We start from the raw sequence: 19,500 nt of genomic DNA, 5'->3' as shown, positions 1-19,500 counted from the left end.
TGAGATCTGACAGCCTGTTTCACTTCACTGCTCAAGATGATGCCATGCATCTAATAGATATCATGAGACACAAACCTTGTTTCCCAGTTAAGCCCAAGATCCAGGCAGCTCCGTCCCTGCTGAAGGCGCTGATAGGCCAGACGGTGGTTCTGCCATGTGTGGTTCAGGGGGAGCCCAGACCTGAGATTAGCTGGTTCCACAACGGACGTCCTGTCGGGGCGAGTGACACTGCAGCCCTCAGAATCCACAGGGCCAGCCTCACTGACCAGGGCACCTACAGCTGTGTGGCCAAGAACACTGCTGGACAGGATACCATGGAGGTCAAACTGGAGGTGCTAGGTGAGAAATCGGATTCATCAATGATGCAGCTTTTCTGTCCTAATATACTGTACATCTATTTATTTATCCATTCATCAGATCAGCCCAAGCACTCCGCGAACAATTTCCACAGACTGATACACAATAGTGTCATTGTCAATAGTGTTGAAAAAGGTTCACACAGAACTGACTGTAACAGTATACCTAAAATAGATATTTTCCCGTTTTACGTTGAGGAAACACTGTCCCAGCTTAACCCAATGAATCCCATCGTAACGCCGGCATGTTTTGTACTTCTAACCCCTTTTTAACATTGTGAGTTTGAGCTTCTGGGTTGTCCCATTGGATTTGTCTATTTAGTCTGCATCCGTAGATACCAAGTCTCTGTGATTAACGGAGGCTGAGCTAGAGAGGTGTTTGTGTGACAAGAGCGGACTCCGAAGGGGCCCGGGGCCGGGTCTTTTTTGAAAAACGTCTGTAGAGTCCAAATGGTTTGAGCTACAAACTATCTATGAAAAGCTGAGATGAACATGCACATGTTTTGCTCTATGATGTTCACAAGCTACACAAGAGCCATTAGAAGGTAAGGGGTTCTTCTACATGGGAAATCACAGGACATAGCAGAGGTCGGACCAAGTCATTGTTTTACAAGTCACAAGTAAGTCTCAAGTCTTAGCACTCAAGTCCCAAGTCAAGTCAAGTCCCAAGTCAAGACTGTCAAGTCGCGAGTCAAGTCTCAAGTCCTAAACTTTGAGTTTGAGTCCTAAACAAGCCACATTTGGTGAAGAGAGCATCATAATACCATTTCAAATTTTTAACAAGAGTAATACGCAAATCATGAATGCTTTTAAAAATATTTATTACTTTCCAAATAAACTTTATATTTCCTTGGAAATACATGGGTAGCCATGAGAAAGAACCCCCCCCCCCCCCAGTAGTGATTGACTATCGAGGATCGCTATGGGGTGTGGGGCAATGTAGACTTGTACACAATCGCCCAAATTTAACACACTGTCTGTGTGTGGTTACAATAGGCTAATGTATGTCAATGGTTTTAGGAACAGCAGTAACATCAGGCAGGATTTAGGCTACCAACTGCCTAGCCAGTTGTAGCTCAATCTTGGGTGCAATGATCACGTTCCCGCACTGACTGACAGTGTGGAGGCTCATTGATTTAACGTTACGTTAGCCTACATGACACACTAGTAAAGCAATAAAATATATAGCTATCGGCTATATTAGCCATGACTTGCCATTCTTTGTGCAGCTTCAAATGTCGAACAAAGTTGGAAATTGTTGCGCCTCCGTCTGGAATTTTCTTCCCGCATGTTTTGCAAATTGAAATAGTTTTTTTGTTGATACAGTGTGGTCTTTATATCTGAAAATGATAATTTTGGGTGTCATCTTTCCAAGGGCTCCATCTGAATTCACCCGCCGACGTTCCTCTGCACTGCCGCGCACAACTTTTTCTCAGCTGGCACAATTTGATTGGCTGCTGTCTGTTTCAAACTGTAATCCGTTAAATGAAGAATTGATGTGCTGCATACTTTTTTAAAATGCATCATTTTTAATATTTGGACTTGGGGAGGGTATCAAGTCAGGTCGAGTAAAAAGGCTCAAGTCCAAGTCAAGTCAAGAGTCATTGGTGTAAAAGTCAAAGTCGAGTTGCAAGTCATCATGTTTGTGACTCGAGTCCAAGTCATGTGACTCTTGTCCACACCTATGGGACATAGTGTCCATAATGCTGTAACAAGCTCACTTAGTTGCTGACACAACCTCCAGACAGTTGTCATATTCATTTCCCTGTGAGCAAACCAGTTCTGTACTTACATTCATATACATTCATTTTTATCAGGTTTTTGCTTTGGCGGACCTTCATTTTTTAAATGTAAAAAAACTCTCTATGACTTCAACTGTTTATGTCAAATGGTAAAACACTTCATTGTGAGGCTGAATATAAGGGCTGGACATGCAGATAAATGAAAGTCAGATAAATGAAAAGACAATTTTTGCTGGGCTCTCGGGACTGATATGGTTAAAGACAGAATAGACAAGGACAGTCGTCTTTGGAGGTGCTTTCTCTGGAAGCAGCATCATATGGTCACACTGTAAGTGCAGCTCATGGGGATGTGCAGGGGTGTCATGCACCCCCGAAATCTGAGGGGGCACAAAGAACCTTATGGCTGGGTGGTGGTCTGGAGGTGGGCTAGGCCCCCCATTTGTAAATGTGAGAATTTACCTTTTTTTTAAAAAACCTTTTTCCTGCAATCTAGGCTTATTTTTCTGCATATCTAAGCATTCCTCTTGAGCTGTCTCCATCTTCCTGACTGGTGGTTCATTTTTTAAAGAAATTAAATATGCTTCTCTGCATCTTTGCTCAAATCTGTGTAAAATATTGAAAGGAATGTAAGTCTTATTCAGTACATTTAGTTACTGCTCGCTTTCCTAAAGTCTAACAACCTTGCCAGTAGGCATGCCAGCTAAGATAGTTAGACAAGCTAACTACTCTAACTTGATTGATAGGCTGAAATAGCTTATTGTCAGCCAGTTGTGAAGTTGTCAGATGGGAACATATCTGGAATAGCTAAAGCCAACTTCATAAAATTGCTAGGTGGCTATAAGTACATGGGCATGACGCCTCTGGGGATGTGTGCAACTTACTCCTCAGCCTGAAATGTCCCACTTGCTCCAGCGAATTGCTAGCTTTTCACTTGGATCCGACTGGTAAGACGCTTTAGGAGGGTGGTCACGTGTGCTAACAAGGCACAGGTCCAGGGTTCGAGCTTTGTGTGAGCTGAATCCGGAGGAAGTGGTACTCGCTAAGCAAGCAGCGTGAGGTCCTTTAAACAAGCAGCCCTATAAACTCCATTCTATTTGACAAGAGCATGGGTCAGTAGGTTAGTGGGTGTTGATTGAGGGGATATTTGACCTTAGAGGTCAGCTTAAGCTGAGGGAAGGATTAGAGGAAGTCAAAGCTGGAGGTTAATGAGTGGGTAGGGGTCAAAGGAGACATGACTCACATTGTCAGGGTCAGTAGCACAACATCTTCACCCCACCGCCAGGATTAACCCTAGCACTCATGTCTTACCTAATACTACTCTAGCTGAACATTAACACTAAAATCAAGCCTATATCTTATAGAAATCTCAACCTAACCTTGGCACATATTATTTACAGTAGCCTTTATAACCCATGACGCTAAATAAACCCTTTGCCTTATTCCCTGTGCTGTCCTAATGCTATATCCTTTATCCTTTACCCTTTACACAGAGGCCCCGTCCTTCGCTGAGCCTGGAGATGCCATCATGGAGAAAGTGTCTAACAGCAAGGTCACCATCCCCTGCCCCGCCGAAGGTAGGATAAGATTTATTTATGTATGTTGTCCGGGGTGATTTGCTATAGAGGGAAACACATCTGGTGTCAGAAACAATACACAATTTACACAGCCTGACCAAAGTGAACAGATGTGGTGAATCTTTTTCTGGTAATGTTTGGATGGAACTGTTTTCTTTCATCATTCCCAGAGCTCCTTATTAAATGTAGGACAAGGTGTGGATTTATCTAGCTACCTTCAAGGCATTGCTCTGCTTTCTCCATAGAGCTTAATTTGTCTGTGGAAACAAATGTGTGTTTCAATACCCCGGATATCCCAATGGTGTGCTTTCATTCTATTGAATACTGTTTCTGTCTCTATTTTAACATCTTGGTGAAGGGGGAGGTAGCACACAGAATGGCTGAGAAAGTGTGTGTGTGTGTTTGTTTGAGCATTCGTTCTTATGCGTGGGCCCATTGAACTTCTTGTTGACAGGGTATTTAAATAGGTGTTCAACTCAACTCAACTCAAATCAAATGTGATTTGTCACATGCAGGTGTAGACTAACAGTGAAATGCTTACTTACAGGCCGGGCCGGGCCCTTCCTAATGCGTAGTGAAAAAAAGAGAAATAATAGAAATATAATAATATGAGGAATAAAATACGAGTAATGATAACTTGGCTATATACACATGGCACCGGTATCAAGTTGTTTGTATGGTAACGGGCATGTTTGAGAAGGTGAGGAGTGGGCTAATACGGACATAGCAGCAGCTGGAACATCATTCTGCCTGAAGATGTGGCTCAGCGGGCCACATCTGCTTTCCTCTCCGCTCTGCGAGGGGGCCTGCTGGGAGAGGATTCCTAATTACAGGCTGCTGCTGGCAGATAATAGACAGAGATATCTGGGGTACTCCTCTACTGAGTAGGCTGGCTCCACTGGCCCTCCTTGTAGAGCTTAGACAGGCAGCTACACTGTTACCATTACAGGGTAACACCCCAAAGAACTCAAAACAACCCCAAACAATCCCCCAAAAAACAAACAACCCCAAACATGAACCTGAAAGAACCTTAAAGTACCCAAAAGAACCCCAAGGTACCCTAAACAACCCAAAAGTACCCTAAACAACCCCAAACAGGTAACCCAAAGACAACCCAAACGTACCCAATACAACCCAAAACAACTCAAAAGAACCCAAAGGTACCCATAAGTAACCCCACGAAAAACAACATTCAGTAAACAACCCAAAAGCACCCAAAACAACCTCAAACAACCATAAACAAGTACCCAAAACAACCGAAAAGTACCGCAAGCGCTCCAAAAGTACCCAAAAGATCCCAAAGGTACTCAAAACAATTCCAACATATGCAAAACAACCCAAAACAATCCCAAACAGGAACTCCAAACAGCCCAAAAGTACACAAAACAGCAAAAACAACCACAAACAGGTACCCCAAATCATCCAAAAGAACTACAAACGGGCAGCCAAAACAACACTAAACCACCCAAATTATAAATTCAGGTTCATGTTTCAGACAGGTCAATAATGGCTTGCTTGATTGGGCTGGTTCACCTCTACAGGCTATAGGGACCCATTTGATTACACATTAGAGATAATCCAGGTCCCTCAAACATCATCAGTGACATTACCTGTAAACTGTGACACAATCCTGGTCTCCTGCCATGAACGGAGCGGTCTACAGAGAACAATAGTAATGTCGTCTTTTTGTAGGCACTAACTCTGCATACGGAAAATTAATGTTTTTTGGGGGTGGGGTTTGGATAAATGCCTGAAAATAAGGCCTGTGGTAAACACAGACTTAGGAGAGTTTCTACGTTTTATTCTATGAGATAATCTTCATCGGCTAACATCACTGTTTGTGCATTTTGAAGCATGTATGTGATCAAAACAAGCACATAAAGGCTTCATAATTTAGAAAGTTGACTGACTGATATTCAGGGCTGGTTCCAGGGCTGGTTCGTGACGGTCCCCGACCGAAAATGGAACTCATTCGTGGTCTCAACTTACTACTGCGAGTAAGAATAGTAGAATACACCAGTTACAATTTAGAAATGTGGTTGTGTATCAGACGCTTTCCCTTGTTATGTCAGTCACTGACAGTCATTGAATTAACCATGTCAGCTAACAATTTTTGATTGGTAGTTAGTTGATTGAAGTAATCATGACCGAATACTGACCGGGCACGCAGGGCACGTGCCCAGAGGCCCCGATTGATTTTGTTAGTCATTCTCACTTAGATATCATATTAACTGGCATACGTCATTACAAAAATGTGTTTGATTGCAGGAAATTAGCTTCAAAACTGCAAAAATGTCTCTCTACCCTATTGCAAAATGTATAGAATTGCAAAAAAATTGATGTAAAACTTTACAAAAATGATCTCTGACCAATGGCAAAAAAAATGATTGAGCGGATGGTGGGGGGGCCGGAACATAATTACAAATCATTTGTACACTGCAAATTGACCACAAGAAGCCCAAAAATATATAATGTTTACCCGATATATAATCATTTCAAACATTGATCATGCTGTGTCTCTCTATTGTGCGTGGGAGTACTTGGGAGTACTTACTTCTTAAATTAAAATCACATTGAGTTGATTTCCTGGTGGGGTTTTTTAGAGACTTTTATGTCCCAACAATAAAAATTCTGCATACACATTTTCTTTTATTTTTACTCAGAAAATGTTTGAGGGGGTAAATAAAACCCTGGGGAACCCTGTCATAGAACAATACATATAACATCTTCTAAGCCTGTGTTAATCTCAGACCTTATTTTCGCAGTTTATCCCAAAACTCAATTTTTTCCCCATCATTTCCCCCATGGGAATGGCTGAATGAACCAGATGTAACTCGTTTCTGGTTTTTGGGACGACAAGCTGGCAAGCTCTATTGGCTCAAGTAATAGCTCTATCGACTCAGAGAAAAAGCTAGGCTATCATCCTGTGATAACACACTGACCTTATCTATTTCGTACCCAGAGTAATACACAGAGCATTCAAACTACAGGAAAAAACCCCTCACAATGATCTCAAATTGTGTTTTTACACAACAAAATTAAACACAGACTACCCCTTGCTAATCTGGAGACTATCGGGTATGTTGTGGTGGACTGTCATTAAAATTGCTTCACAGGAACCTGGTACAATTAAGTTTGTAGTGTGGCTAGCAACTAGATGGCTCTGAATGCAATGTCATGCAGTCAAATCTGCTACTAACTACTTATGGACCTAACTAGTTTGCTCTAGTTGTATCCTGATAACATACATTTTGAGAAAACAAGTTATATAAACCAGCTAGAGAGATAGCTAGCATTAGCAATTTTTGGTGGTCAATTCCGGATTCAAAAAATACTCCAACAGCCTCTGCATTTCAGGAATCACAATAGCAAGTACGCCTGGTGCATTCACTGTTATTTAGACATTTAATCAATTGAGCTACGTTTTCTATGAAAACTCTGTTTTGTCATAGGTCTCATTGGCTTTCATGTGCTTGAAACGTGAGCTTGTCCGAGGTGTTGGACCCAAAATTCTGGGACTTGATTTAGCGAAGGGTCAATTGACTGAACTGAAACTGAATTGACCCCAACCCTGTCCCTGAACCACACACACAAATATCTGCACTTACTCACATACACATTTACCAGAGTAGGCAAATAATTATATCCACACGTTCATACACTACATGACCAAAAGTGTGTGACACCTGCTCGTTGAACATCTCATTCCAAAATCATCATCTTAAGGATTAGCCCCCTTTTCTTAAATTTTTGCCTAAAATGACATACTCAAATCTAGTTGCCTGTAGCTCAGGACCGGAAGCAAGAATTTGCATAGTCTTGATAGTCTTGATACCATTACCAAGGAAACACTTTGACGTTTGTGGAAATGTGAAATTAATGTAGGAGAATATAACACATTAGATCTGGTAAAAGATAATACATAGAAAAAAACATGCGTTTAATTGTTTTTCATTGTACTATCGTCTTTGAAATGCAAGAGAAAGGCCATAATGAATTATTCTAGCCCAGGAACAATTTAGACTTTGGCCACGAGATAACAGCAGTGTATGGGCAAAGTTTTAGACTGATTCAATGAACCATTGCATTTCCATTCAAAATGTTGTTTCAAGACTGCCCAAATGTGCCTAATTGGTTTATTCATACATTTTCATGATCATAATTGTGAGCTCTCCCCAAACAATAGCATGGTATTATTTCACTGTAATAGCTACTGTAAATTGGACAGTGCAGTTAGATTAACAACAATGTAAGCTTTCTGCCATATCAGATATGTCTATGTCCTGGGAATTTTGGGGGTTTCTTACAACCTCATGCTAATCACATTAGCCTATGTTAGCTCAACCGTCCCAAGGTCGGGACACCGATCCTGTAGGATTATGGAGGACAGACATTTGACGTACTGACTTGTTGGAAAGGTGGCATCCTTTGACGGTGCCATGTTGAAAGTCACTGAGCTCCTCAGTAAGGCCATTCTACTGTCAATGTTTGTCTATGGATTTATACACCTGTCAGCAATGGGTGTGGCTGAAGTAGCCGAATCCACTAATTTGAAGTGGAGTCCACCTACTTTTGTATATGTAGTGCAGCTTGTTTTTGCCAATATCTACTATTTCAGTCATACTGTACTTTGCTTTTGCTATTTCTGCTATACTGACGATATAGAATCCTGACCTGAACCCAATATATCACATACCAAACTGAAACGTGAACCTGAACTGATCATTTGGGTTGTTTTGTGTTGTTTTGTCTACCAGTTTGTGGTTCTTTTAAGTACTTTTGGGTTCTTTCGGGTACCTGTTTGTGTTTTTTTGTGGTTGTTTTGTGTACTTTGGGGGGTTATTTCTGAGACTTTTGGGTTGTTAGGTTACCTGTTTTGGGGTGGTTTGGGTTATTTTTTGTTGTTTGTGTTTGTTTTGGGTACTTTTGGGTTATTTTAGGTACTTTTGGGTACCTGTTTGGAATTGTTTGGGGTGACTAGTAGGACCTGTTAAGGGTTCCTCGCAGAGATGGTCACAGCTCTAGGCAGCAGCACTAGGAGCCTGGCCAAGGAAACTAGGAAACAATAGCTTGTTCATCACCCATTGTTTCATATAAATGTGTCTGTCTGCATGGATGTTGAATGGGAAGGTGAAAGGAGATTCTAACATCAGGAAGTTATTATTTTTTTACCAACAGGAACACTTAATGCCCAATAATAGTGGAAGACAAGTACTTGTTTAAAAAACACATGGAAGAGACAATTGAATGAAATGTAGTGGACCCTGCAGATAAGTACAAGAAACAGGTTTTAATGAGATGTTTTTACTTTTACACAGAACATCTGTATGCATTTTCTCACAGCAATGAGATAATATAATTGAGTCAGTGTTCTAAAGTGTAAACATGTGCTCTGCGTGGGACTGGGTGATAACATTACCTTTGGTTCCTCTCTGTGGTTCCTCTTTGTCCCCTGAGTTTAGTATTTTTGGACGGGGGATGAAATATGTGTTTATTTTCCAGTACAGCCTCCTCTCTCTCTGGTGTTTGGATATGTTCTGTAAATAGAGATGGTACAGGGGTTTTCTTCATTCTCTGCTCTTAATGCAAAAAGCTGTACTGGATGTCCACACACCTACAGTTGAAGTCGGAAGTTTACATACACCTTAGCCAAATACATTTAAACTCAGTATTTCACAATTCCTGACATTTAATCAGTTAGGATCACCACTTTATCAGAATAATAGTAGAGATAATTATTTATTTCAGCTTTTATTTCTTTCATCACATTCCCAGTGGGTAAGAAGTTTACAAACATTCAATTAGTATTTGGTAACATTGTCTATAAATTGTTTCACTTGGGTCAAACGTTTCGGGTAGCCTTCCACAAGCTTCCCAGAATAAGTTGGGTGAATTTTGGCCCATTCTTCCTGACAGAGCTGGTGTACCTGAGTCAGGTTTGTAGGCCTCCTTGCTCGCAAACTCGCTTTTTCGGTTTTGCCCACAAATTTTCCATAGGAATTGAGGTCAGGGCTTTGTGATGACCACTCCAATACCTTGACTTTGTTGTACTTAAACCATTTTGCCACAACTTTGGAAGTATGCTTGGGGTCATCGTCCATTTGGAAGACCCATTTGCGAGCAAGCTTTAACTTCTTCGGCTTGCAAGCATCCCCCTTTATCCTCCAAACATAACGATGGTCATTATGGCCAAACAGTTCTATTTTTGTTTCATCAGACCAGAGGACATTTCTTAAAAAATTACGATCTTTGTCCCCATGTGCAGTTGCAAACCGTAGTCAGGCTTCTTCCTTGCTGAGCGGCCTTTCAGGTTATGTCGATATAGGACTCATTTTACTGTGGATATAGATACTTTTGTACCTGTTTTCTCCAGCATCTTCACAAGGTCCTTTTCTGTTGTTCTGGGATTTATTTGCACTTTTCGCACCACAGTATGTTCATCTCTAGGAGACAGAACGTCTGTAAACAATTTTTGGAAAAATGATTTGTGTCATGCACAATGAAAATGTCCTAACCGATTTGCCAAAACTATTGTTTGTTAACACGACATTTGTGGAGTAGTTGAAAAATGAGTTTTAATGACTCCAACCTAAATGTATGTAAACTTCCGACTTCCAACTGTATGTATGTCCTGTCCTTCTTATGTAAGAGATACCTCAGACTGGCTTATATGGGGTAATGGTGTGCCCATCAAACAACATTCAGTCCCCTGCTCCACCACTAACTCCATCCCAGACCCCTTTCTCTGCTCCCGGCCCTTTTCCCCATTGTAAAGCTCCAAACACATCTGTTTCAGTCACCGATACATCACATCCAGGCTTTGAACTACTGGCCCAACCACTATTCTTACTGCCCAGGATCCTCACCTATGATTTTGGTAGTAAATCATGACACCAGTACTTTAAATCAGGCATCTACCAATATATTGTGTTTGGCTTTTGTGTACTGCTTTCTAGCCTTGAAGTATCCTAGCCCATGGACCAATAGGCCTCTCAGTCTCAGTAACAATTTGGCAATGTTTCCCCTGCTGTCCTGCTGTCCAACAGATAAATATAGGGCCCGCTTTTTCCAGTCTGGGACACTTGCCCATTCAGCCCTCCTGTGGGGGAGTACAGGGACAGAAGTAACTTTTGTTTCTGTCAGTTATGATCGATAAATCCCTCCTCAGACCTCCTTACAACACTACACACACCACCTCTCTGTTCTCTCTACACCCGCAGGCTCACCCTTTCCAAAGGTCCGCTGGTTCAAGAACGGTCTTGGGATATTCCCTGACCAATCAGAGTTCTCTGTGGCAGAAGATGGCTCTCTTGTGATTGGCTCTGCATCTGCCAGTCACAGCGGGGACTTCAAGTGTGTGGCCAGCAATGATGCAGGCTCTGTTGAGCGGAAGACACGGCTGAAAGTGAATGGTGAGACCTCATAAACTCGATCTTTATACAGACCTGATGTTTGTTCAGATAACAATAAAATGTGACCAACCACCTTGATTCGGTCTTATCTAGCAAAATTCGAGCTACAAAATGGTATATTATACACTGCATTTGAGGAACAAGGTGAGAGTAATTATGCTTTGAAAGTTAATTAATAAATAATAAACTTGTAACCTCACTTTTGAGAAAATGGCCTTTGAATGTTTTGGTACTACTATTGGAGAGTTCTTCTTTATCTACACCCATTCAGTATCATTCACACCCTCTTAAGCTTTCGCCTAACCCATCTCTTTAAACATTGATCCGAGCATTCTTTCCTAACGACAATAGTCAAGCACCCAAGCTACCTGGCTAACGTTGGCTAGCTTGCTAGCTATTTCCAGACACAAATGAGAGAACAGCTCACTGACCATTTTATTCACCCTAGCAGAGCTGGTTAGATGTTGAGCATTAATACATTTGTCAGTTATTCTGCACTCTGGCACACTCAGACGAGAAATCTGGGTAGATAGCCAGAGCGAATTTACCAGCTAATTCTATCAACAGTTGTCGCAGTGACATTCTGTTGAAATGCATAGTGGAGTCTTTTTTTAATAAGACATGTAGCTAGCTAGCTAGGTAAACAATGAACCATAATCCCAACACATGATGTTACTACCTTGCATGAATCTGCAGGTAGCTAACCAACCAGGTTCAATGTTAGCTAGCTAACATTAGGCTATAACTAGCCAAGCAAATGGCTCTGAGATTCGATTAATAAGATCATACACGTCACGTTAGCTAGCGAGCCAGCCAGCTAACGTTAGGTAGCTAGCTTACTGTACACTTTAACTTGAAATAAAAAATGACTTTCTGTCAAAATTAGAAATGTGTAATCTGAAAATGTAGCGAGCAAGACTATCTTACCCATTTACACCATAGATGGATGCTTCTCCCTGTCACGGATGCCATGGTTGCCGTTAATTTGAAGATGTAATCCGGAGACAGGTGTTTTCTCCATCTCCTTAGCTATCATACTCTAATTCCACTGATTTCAAAACTCGGTCTTCCAGAAAGTGAAGAGCAACACTAATGCAGTTCTACTACGTGATACATAAAAAAAGCAGCATTAGACAGGATTACCTACACATACTGTTCAGCTCAAATAGACTGAAGTGTGCTATATGGCAGACTAATCCGAACTCATCTCTAGGCATGTGCAGCCCACTCATTATCTCTACCAATCATGGCTAGCGGGAAGGTTGCCTCTTTTTTTTCTGTGGCTAAACCAACTAGGCTCGTAATTTAACAATCTTATTTGTATTTACAGACGGCATACAAGTATTTTATTAAGGGCACATGAAAGTTCACATGTTCCAGAAGGCATTTCTGCCAAAAATACATTTGTTGACGTTCAAATGGCTCTCCTGTGAAGTAGTGACCCGCGACATTCGCCTAGTTTACTGAAACTAGTCACAAATGTGTTAATAAGGTGACTTCCAGACGATGTCTGTCTCCTGTACTCCTCCAGTTCCCCCCGAGATACAGGATGATGGACAGCCCCTGAACCTGACTGTCACCCTGAAGCAGCCCCTCACTCTCGGCTGTGATGCCTTTGGTATCCCCTCCCCCACAATCAACTGGACTAAAGACGGACATAATGTGAGCCACCTACCAGTCATTCAAATAAGCTTCTTAAAAAACACTAAAAAGTAATGTATAGGTTGTATATTGTATGTTACCATCTCAGTTAACACTTCTCGGGAGAATATTGTTGTAATGTTACCTGTAATCTTCCCCTAATGTTTGAGTGTCCAGTTTTTCGTGAGTTAGGGGAACATTCTATCTATGTTAACTAAAACCTTCTGAGAACCTTTTTAGCATGTTTTAATTCATGTTCTAGACGCGTTTTATTGCACATTGCAAGAACATTCATGAGTCCAGTTTCCTGAATGTTAGGACAATATTCCATCAATGTCCCACCAAACATACATAGAACATGGTTTCAATGTTCTCAGAATATACAACATTCCTGGGTCCAGTTTTCTGAGGGTTAGGAGAATATTCCATCAACGTTACATCAAAAATACACAGAACATGGTTGCCATGTTCTCAGAATGTAAGATATTAATGTTCTACACACGTGCCCAAAAACAATCATTACACATCACATCTTGTTACTTTTGCAGAGCCAATCAAGGCCCATGTTCTGTGTATGTTTGGTGGGACTTTGATGGAATATTCTCAGAACCCACAGAAAACTGGACACTTGAATGTTCTTGCAATGTGTCTAGAGCATTAATATCTAACATGGTAACCATGTTCTTGGTAAGTTCTATTTGACATTAAGGAAATGGTCTCTTGGAAACATTCCTTGCACATCACGGGAACATTCCTATGGAAATGTTATTTAATGACCTAATGAGACTCATAAGGAAACATTTTCTAAAGTTGTGGGAATGTTTGTTGTTAGCTGGGATACGTCTACTGCTAACTGTCAATGACAATCATGTTATTTGTATCTAGCAACACAGTGACACCAAGTGGTAATTTAGTTTATCACAGTCCAATATTTATCATACAGTAACAAGCACTAATTATGTGTATAGGTGGTGGACTCCCTTGGAGTGTACCTTCAGAATGGGAAGAGACTTTTGAGGATCTACCGGGTCCAGGAAGAGCATGGTGGCCAGTTCACCTGCACAGCTAGTAACACAGCTGGGCAGGCCCGAAGGAACTACAACATTGTAGTACAAGGTGATCCTTCATAGTGCTTCAAATCAAGTTGTGGTCCTACCGCTCCCATTGATTTTACATTTTAAGTTTAAGGAAAGTAAACAAGCAGGCATTACAGGTCCAAGGCAGAGTTGTATGCTTTCTTCAGCCTAATTGTGTGTCTGTCTGTCTGTCTGTCTGTCTGTCTGTCTGTCTGTCTGTCTGTCTGTCTGTCTGTCTGTCTGTCTGTCTGTCTGTCTGTCTGTCTGTCTGTCTGTCTGTCTGTCTGTGTGTTAGCCCCACCAGTAATCTCGGGGACGTCCAGGGTACAAGACCTGTCAGTGGTTGCTGGACAGGAGGTGGAGGTCCAGTGTTGGGTCGGTGGGCACCCAGCCCCCAAAGTAGAATGGAGCCGGGATGGAGAGTGAGTATTCCATTATAGTTGTATGAGTTTGATATCAGATTTTGTGTGGGGATTAATCAGTACACAATCAGGCTTTGGTGTATTGATCCCTATTCCTCCTCTCCAGGGTGCTTTCCAAGGATGGTGACCCCCATGTGGAGTTCCATGAGCAGGGCCAGGTGATGAAGGTGAAGACAGTCAGACTGAGGGACCAGGGCTTGTACCAGTGTCTGGCCAGTAACAGCGCTGGGACACAGATGCGCCAGTTCAGACTCATAGTGCTAGGTATCCCTTCTCTCATGTCTCCTTCTCAATGAACTCACACATACAACGCAAACTTCCAAAAATCACATTAAAACTCTATGTTCATCAATGTAGAGTTTATATCCGCAATGAAGCAGATTTACTTTCTCTATCCTCACTCTCCCCTCCCTCCCCCTGTTTCTCTAGCTCCCCCCACCATCAGGGGCCCCAGTGAGACCTCAGAGGTGTCTGTGGTGTTGGGTTTCCCCACCGTTCTGCCTTGTGATGTAGAAGGTTTTCCCATGCCCAGTATCACCTGGCTGAAGGACAAACAGCCCATTGTGTCCAGTGCCCAGCTCACCTACACCCGGGGTGGGCAGGCGCTGCGGCTGGGGACAGCACATGGAGACAGTGCTGGTATCTACACCTGCCGAGCCTCAAACCCTGCAGGCACCACTCTCAAACACTACTCACTCAGTGTGCTTGGTAAGTTAACCAGACAGGGAGAGGGTTGATTCTAGTGTACAGAATAAAATGTAGTCTAACATCAACAAAATGAAATGTAAATGCAGGAGAGGATTTTGAATGTCTGTTTCATTTGATCAGTTCCACCCCAGATTGAAGGCAACTCTACATCTCTGAGTTTTGGCGGCCGAGATGAGAAAGTGCGTATCAATGGCTCATTAACCCTGTCCTGTCTGGCTAAAGGCTTCCCTGAACCCAAGACCCAGTGGTTCAAAGATGGACTGGTTGGTTTGTGTTTCTGTCTGTCTAGCTATTTCACATAATTTTATTTAGCGCAATAGATGTATATTTCTGCTAATATGAAAACGTGATGGTGTTGTACCTTCTGTTTCTAGTTGTTGACTAGGAACTCCCACACTGGTATTCGTGAGAGTGGTCAGTTCCTTCACATAGACAATGCCATACTCTCCCATGAGGGACAATACACCTGTGTGGTCACCAACGCTGCAGGAGAGGACAAGAGAGACTTCTATGTCACCATTCATGGTGTGTCCACGCATGGAATTGACACTGTCTGCCCTTGGCAAGAGGCGTTCATTCACACTATGCAACCTAATCTCATAGCACTCTTGTGATACTAACTGAACATTATTTTTCTCTCTCTCTCTCCCCAGTTCCTCCCATCTTCCATCGGGTGAGTAACGGTGCAGCAGCCTGGGGTCTGAAAGGAGATGATGAAGAAGAGGAGGGAGGGGACAGAGATGATGAGATAACTGAGAAGAGAGAGGTGGTCCTGGGGCATCCCATCAGCCTGTCCTGTGAGAGTAACGCCATCCCCCCGCCCCATCTTAGCTGGTATAGAGAGGGACACAAGCTCTCCACTGCTGACGGAGTGGTACTGCTTCCAGGTGAGAGGGGTCCATGCCCTCTAGGTCTAGGATAACAAACCGGTACAACGACCAGTATGGCATTACTGCAGCATCAGCTCCACTGTGATGCTGTGTTATGTTGTTGTTCTCTAGGTGGGCAGGTGCTCCAGATCCCTCGGGTCCAGCAGGAGGATGCTGGAAAATATACATGTCAGGCGGTGAACGAAGCAGGAGAGGACCGCATGCACTTTGACCTGGATGTGCTGGGTAGGCATGCTTTCTTACTACTTCCTGTCATTATGTCAACTCATTGTTCAGTGATAGCCTAACAACTATTAAATGTATGAAAAGGCCAAGGAGTCATTTGCTAATGTTTCTCTATGTTGACGTCCTGTTTGCCCAGTTCCCCCAGTGATAACTGGCCAGTTGGATGAGTTCATGCAGGAGATAGGAGCGATAGTGAACAGCACAGTGGCTCTCCACTGTGATGTGACGGGTCATCCAGCACCAGAAATCTCCTGGCTGAGGGACGGCACACCACTGCACTCCGGACAACACCACAGCATCAGTAAGGACGGGAGACAATTACAGGTCAGAATCCCATTATGACATGGTTGGAACAAAGCAATGCACTGCATATTACAGTGTTGAATGTCAACGCCTCCCTGCCCCCCCCCCCCCTTCCTCTGCTGGTGTCACTAATATATTATAATGCAATACAGGGACCTCTGTCACCGGATAGTCTGTGGCCTTTTGTGTCTTTGTGTGCTGTACTGTGTGTTTTTATTGATTTGATGTTTATTTTTATTGTAGCACTTTTGAGTTTTTGAAAATATCTAAACAGGTTTTTTTTGTAAAGAGGTATAGGTCAATAGTGTTATGTTATTCTGTCTTTCAGGTCCTCAGTGTGCAGGTATCAGACATGGCTGGTTACCTTTGTGTGGCTGAAAACAAGGTTGGAGCAGTGGAAAAGCTCTTCAGTCTAACAGTGCAAGGTCAGATGGAATATAAATAAATGTCATTCAAATACCACATTGAGAGGATTCTTTCAATTCACACAGGAAGGACAGGGGTACTTTCTGGTTTCCTGTGAATGTGTGTGTGTTATTGTGAATGCATGTGACATGTGATAGTTGATTCATGTTCCTCTCCAGTTCCCCCAAGCATGGTGGCTGGCAGGGAGGAGGAGGTGAGTGTGATCCAGGGACACATGGTGTCCCTGCTGTGTGACGTCCAGGCGTACCCTCCTCCAGAGATCACATGGACCAGAGATGGACAGATCCTCCAGTTCAGCATGGGAATCCACATCCTGCCAGGTCAGAGCTAGCTCCTAAACTCATTGCCCAGAGCCCATAGCACGCTTCATATATCCCAGTGTACTCAAATGTCTGATGAAATCACTTTACATAAACTATGCATTGTAATCTGTGTATTGTCTGTACTGTAGGAGGTCAGATGCTGCAGCTGCCCCGGGCCAGACTAGAGGATGCAGGACAGTACGTGTGCACTGCCACCAACTCAGCAGGCCAGGACCAGAAGAGCATCCTACTCAGTGTTTATGGTGAGAAACACTACACTAGTATTGTGCTGCCCTCATCAGTGTCACACTTCACCTGCTACAATATCTGGATTAGGATTTACAGTTACTATTTTATTCCGGCTGTGGTTTACAGTCCTGCCCACATTGAAGCCCCGCCTTGACTCTGAGTCAGAGTTCGTGACCCCTCAGAAGGGCTCGTCTGTCACTCTGCGCTGTGAGGCTCGCGGGATCCCAGAGCCTGAGGTCACATGGTACAGGAACGGGCTACAGCTGGCAGCTGGGAATGGACTGAAGGTGGACCAGCAGACACTGGAGATCATGGGAGTGCAGGTAAACACACTGTCATCACCTTCAGTTTGTGCAACTCTAACTGTCTCAAGCATTAGCACTGATAACTGAGAGCATGAGATTAACCCTGTTTTAAGTATCAAGGTGAAACACTGTTGTTCTGTTTCACACTATCTATGGTTCATTGTCCATAGATGGCTGATGTTGGAATCTACACCTGCAAGGTGTCCAATGTGGCTGGACAGGTGGACAGGACCTTCCGCTTGACTGTCCATGGTGAGACTTGCCTCCCATGTTCCCTCCAATTAGATATGTTTCTTACATGTGGTAATACTGGCATATCAGATGTCACAGTATAATGAATCTCATTCTCTCTATGATGTTCCTCTCCTCAGTTCCCCCTGTCCTGGATGGGCCTCTTCATGAGTCTCTCACTCAAAACCTGGGCTCCCATGTCACCTTGTTGTGTGAAGCTACAGGGGTCCCAGTACCTAGCATCACCTGGCTGAAGGATGGCACCCCTATTGGTAAGAGGGTGAAGTTTCATAAATGAACTGTGAAAATTCAGTTTTGACAAGATCACATTTTGACACTTGTATTAATGCTATTGAATGAATAAGACCTCCAGCTGCTGGTTTAGGCTGACCTCGGTGTGTTTTCTTCCTGCCCAGAGAGCAGTCTGCAGTGGCAGTGGTCGGTACGAGGCAACAGGCTGGAGCTGGGTCCTCTCACCCTCTCTCACGCTGGGACCTACACCTGTGTGGCCAAGAACAGGGAGGGACAGACTCAGAAGGATTACACTCTCACAGTGCAAGGTAGGCTACAGGCTATCCACTATCTCCAACCTTTGGAAATTAGATTAAACCCAAGAGAATCACATTTTATAAGAGAACCACAACCTTCTGCATGGCCTCTGTTCCACTTTGAGTCAGTGCTGTGAGTCATATTGCTGACCTTTTGTTTCAGTGTCGCCCACGATCCTGGACTCTGGCCACTCGTCTGACCTGAGTGCCCCAGTGGGCAATGATCTGACTCTGGAGTGCAGAGTGACAGGGACACCTGCACCCCACCTCAGCTGGCTGAAGAACGGCGCTACTCTGGAAGATTCAGACCCCCAAAAAATAGAGTGAGTCCGTCTTGCTTACAGTGCAGACTCCAGCCTAGGTCTGTGTACCAGTGTTGTGCTCTTAGTAATCACTGATATGTTTGTCTCCTGAATTACAGCATAGCCCCTGATGGGAGCACTCTAACCCTGCTAAGGCTCAGGCCTGAGGACTCTGGGACGTACACCTGTCTGGCTGTCAGCCCTGCTGGCCAGGAGAACAAGATCTACACCCTCTTTGTACTCGGTCTGTTGTCTTGTATATACCTGTTGATCAAAAATATGTCCTAAGTTAATTGGTACTGATCTTCCCAGAAGTTTTTTAGATTCTATTTTGTAATGCCCCTCAGTACCCCCCTCTATCTCGGGCGAGACTAGCGCCCCCAGAGAGGTGCAGACCACCCAGGACAGTGTGGTGACACTGGAGTGCCAGGCAGTGGGAAACCCTCCACCTCAGATCAGCTGGCTGAGAAATGGACGCCCCCTGCTCCTGTCTCCCCGTACCCGCCTTCTCTCAGCAGACGCTGTACTTAGGTAAGATTCTACACATGTCAAATGTCAAGTTTAGTTCCTCTCTCATAAAAATGCCTTAATGAAGGATAATGTTTTAGAAAGTGTGTTGGAGCTATGTATATGCCCTGTGTGTGTAGGATTTCTCCAGTGCAGCTGGCAGACTCTGGGATGTATACATGTGTGGCACGCAGTCGCGCGGGCCTCGCTGAGCTCAACTTTGACGTACAGGTTCAAGGTACTAACTCCCCAGCTCCTGTTGATGCGTACACTACTGATCT

At 43.4% G+C, this 19,500-nt stretch overlaps 1 protein-coding gene across 1 annotated transcript in view; it reads left to right on the top strand.

Annotated features, from left to right (window-relative positions):
• The window catches only part of LOC135514164 (hemicentin-1-like), a 74,560-nt gene that overhangs the window by 35,083 nt on the left and 19,977 nt on the right, over positions 1–19,500 (top strand). The window contains exons 24-47 of the mRNA XM_064937417.1: positions 88–339; positions 3,589–3,672; positions 10,893–11,084; positions 12,616–12,746; positions 13,694–13,841; positions 14,097–14,223; positions 14,330–14,487; positions 14,653–14,931; positions 15,052–15,194; positions 15,306–15,456; positions 15,585–15,818; positions 15,933–16,046; positions 16,183–16,370; positions 16,678–16,774; positions 16,934–17,095; positions 17,227–17,340; positions 17,453–17,649; positions 17,802–17,883; positions 18,003–18,134; positions 18,279–18,422; positions 18,574–18,733; positions 18,832–18,956; positions 19,060–19,243; positions 19,360–19,457. Coding sequence (XP_064793489.1) covers positions 88–339; positions 3,589–3,672; positions 10,893–11,084; positions 12,616–12,746; positions 13,694–13,841; positions 14,097–14,223; positions 14,330–14,487; positions 14,653–14,931; positions 15,052–15,194; positions 15,306–15,456; positions 15,585–15,818; positions 15,933–16,046; positions 16,183–16,370; positions 16,678–16,774; positions 16,934–17,095; positions 17,227–17,340; positions 17,453–17,649; positions 17,802–17,883; positions 18,003–18,134; positions 18,279–18,422; positions 18,574–18,733; positions 18,832–18,956; positions 19,060–19,243; positions 19,360–19,457 — 3,696 coding nt within the window. The remainder of the gene's footprint in view (positions 1–87; positions 340–3,588; positions 3,673–10,892; positions 11,085–12,615; positions 12,747–13,693; positions 13,842–14,096; positions 14,224–14,329; positions 14,488–14,652; positions 14,932–15,051; positions 15,195–15,305; positions 15,457–15,584; positions 15,819–15,932; positions 16,047–16,182; positions 16,371–16,677; positions 16,775–16,933; positions 17,096–17,226; positions 17,341–17,452; positions 17,650–17,801; positions 17,884–18,002; positions 18,135–18,278; positions 18,423–18,573; positions 18,734–18,831; positions 18,957–19,059; positions 19,244–19,359; positions 19,458–19,500) is intronic.

This window comes from Oncorhynchus masou, chromosome 25 (genome assembly GCF_036934945.1).
Source record: "Oncorhynchus masou masou isolate Uvic2021 chromosome 25, UVic_Omas_1.1, whole genome shotgun sequence".
Classification (NCBI taxonomy): Eukaryota; Metazoa; Chordata; class Actinopteri; order Salmoniformes; family Salmonidae; genus Oncorhynchus; species Oncorhynchus masou.
The sequence above is the reverse complement of the archived record's forward strand: the minus strand, read 5'-3'. Positions and strand labels throughout refer to the sequence as shown.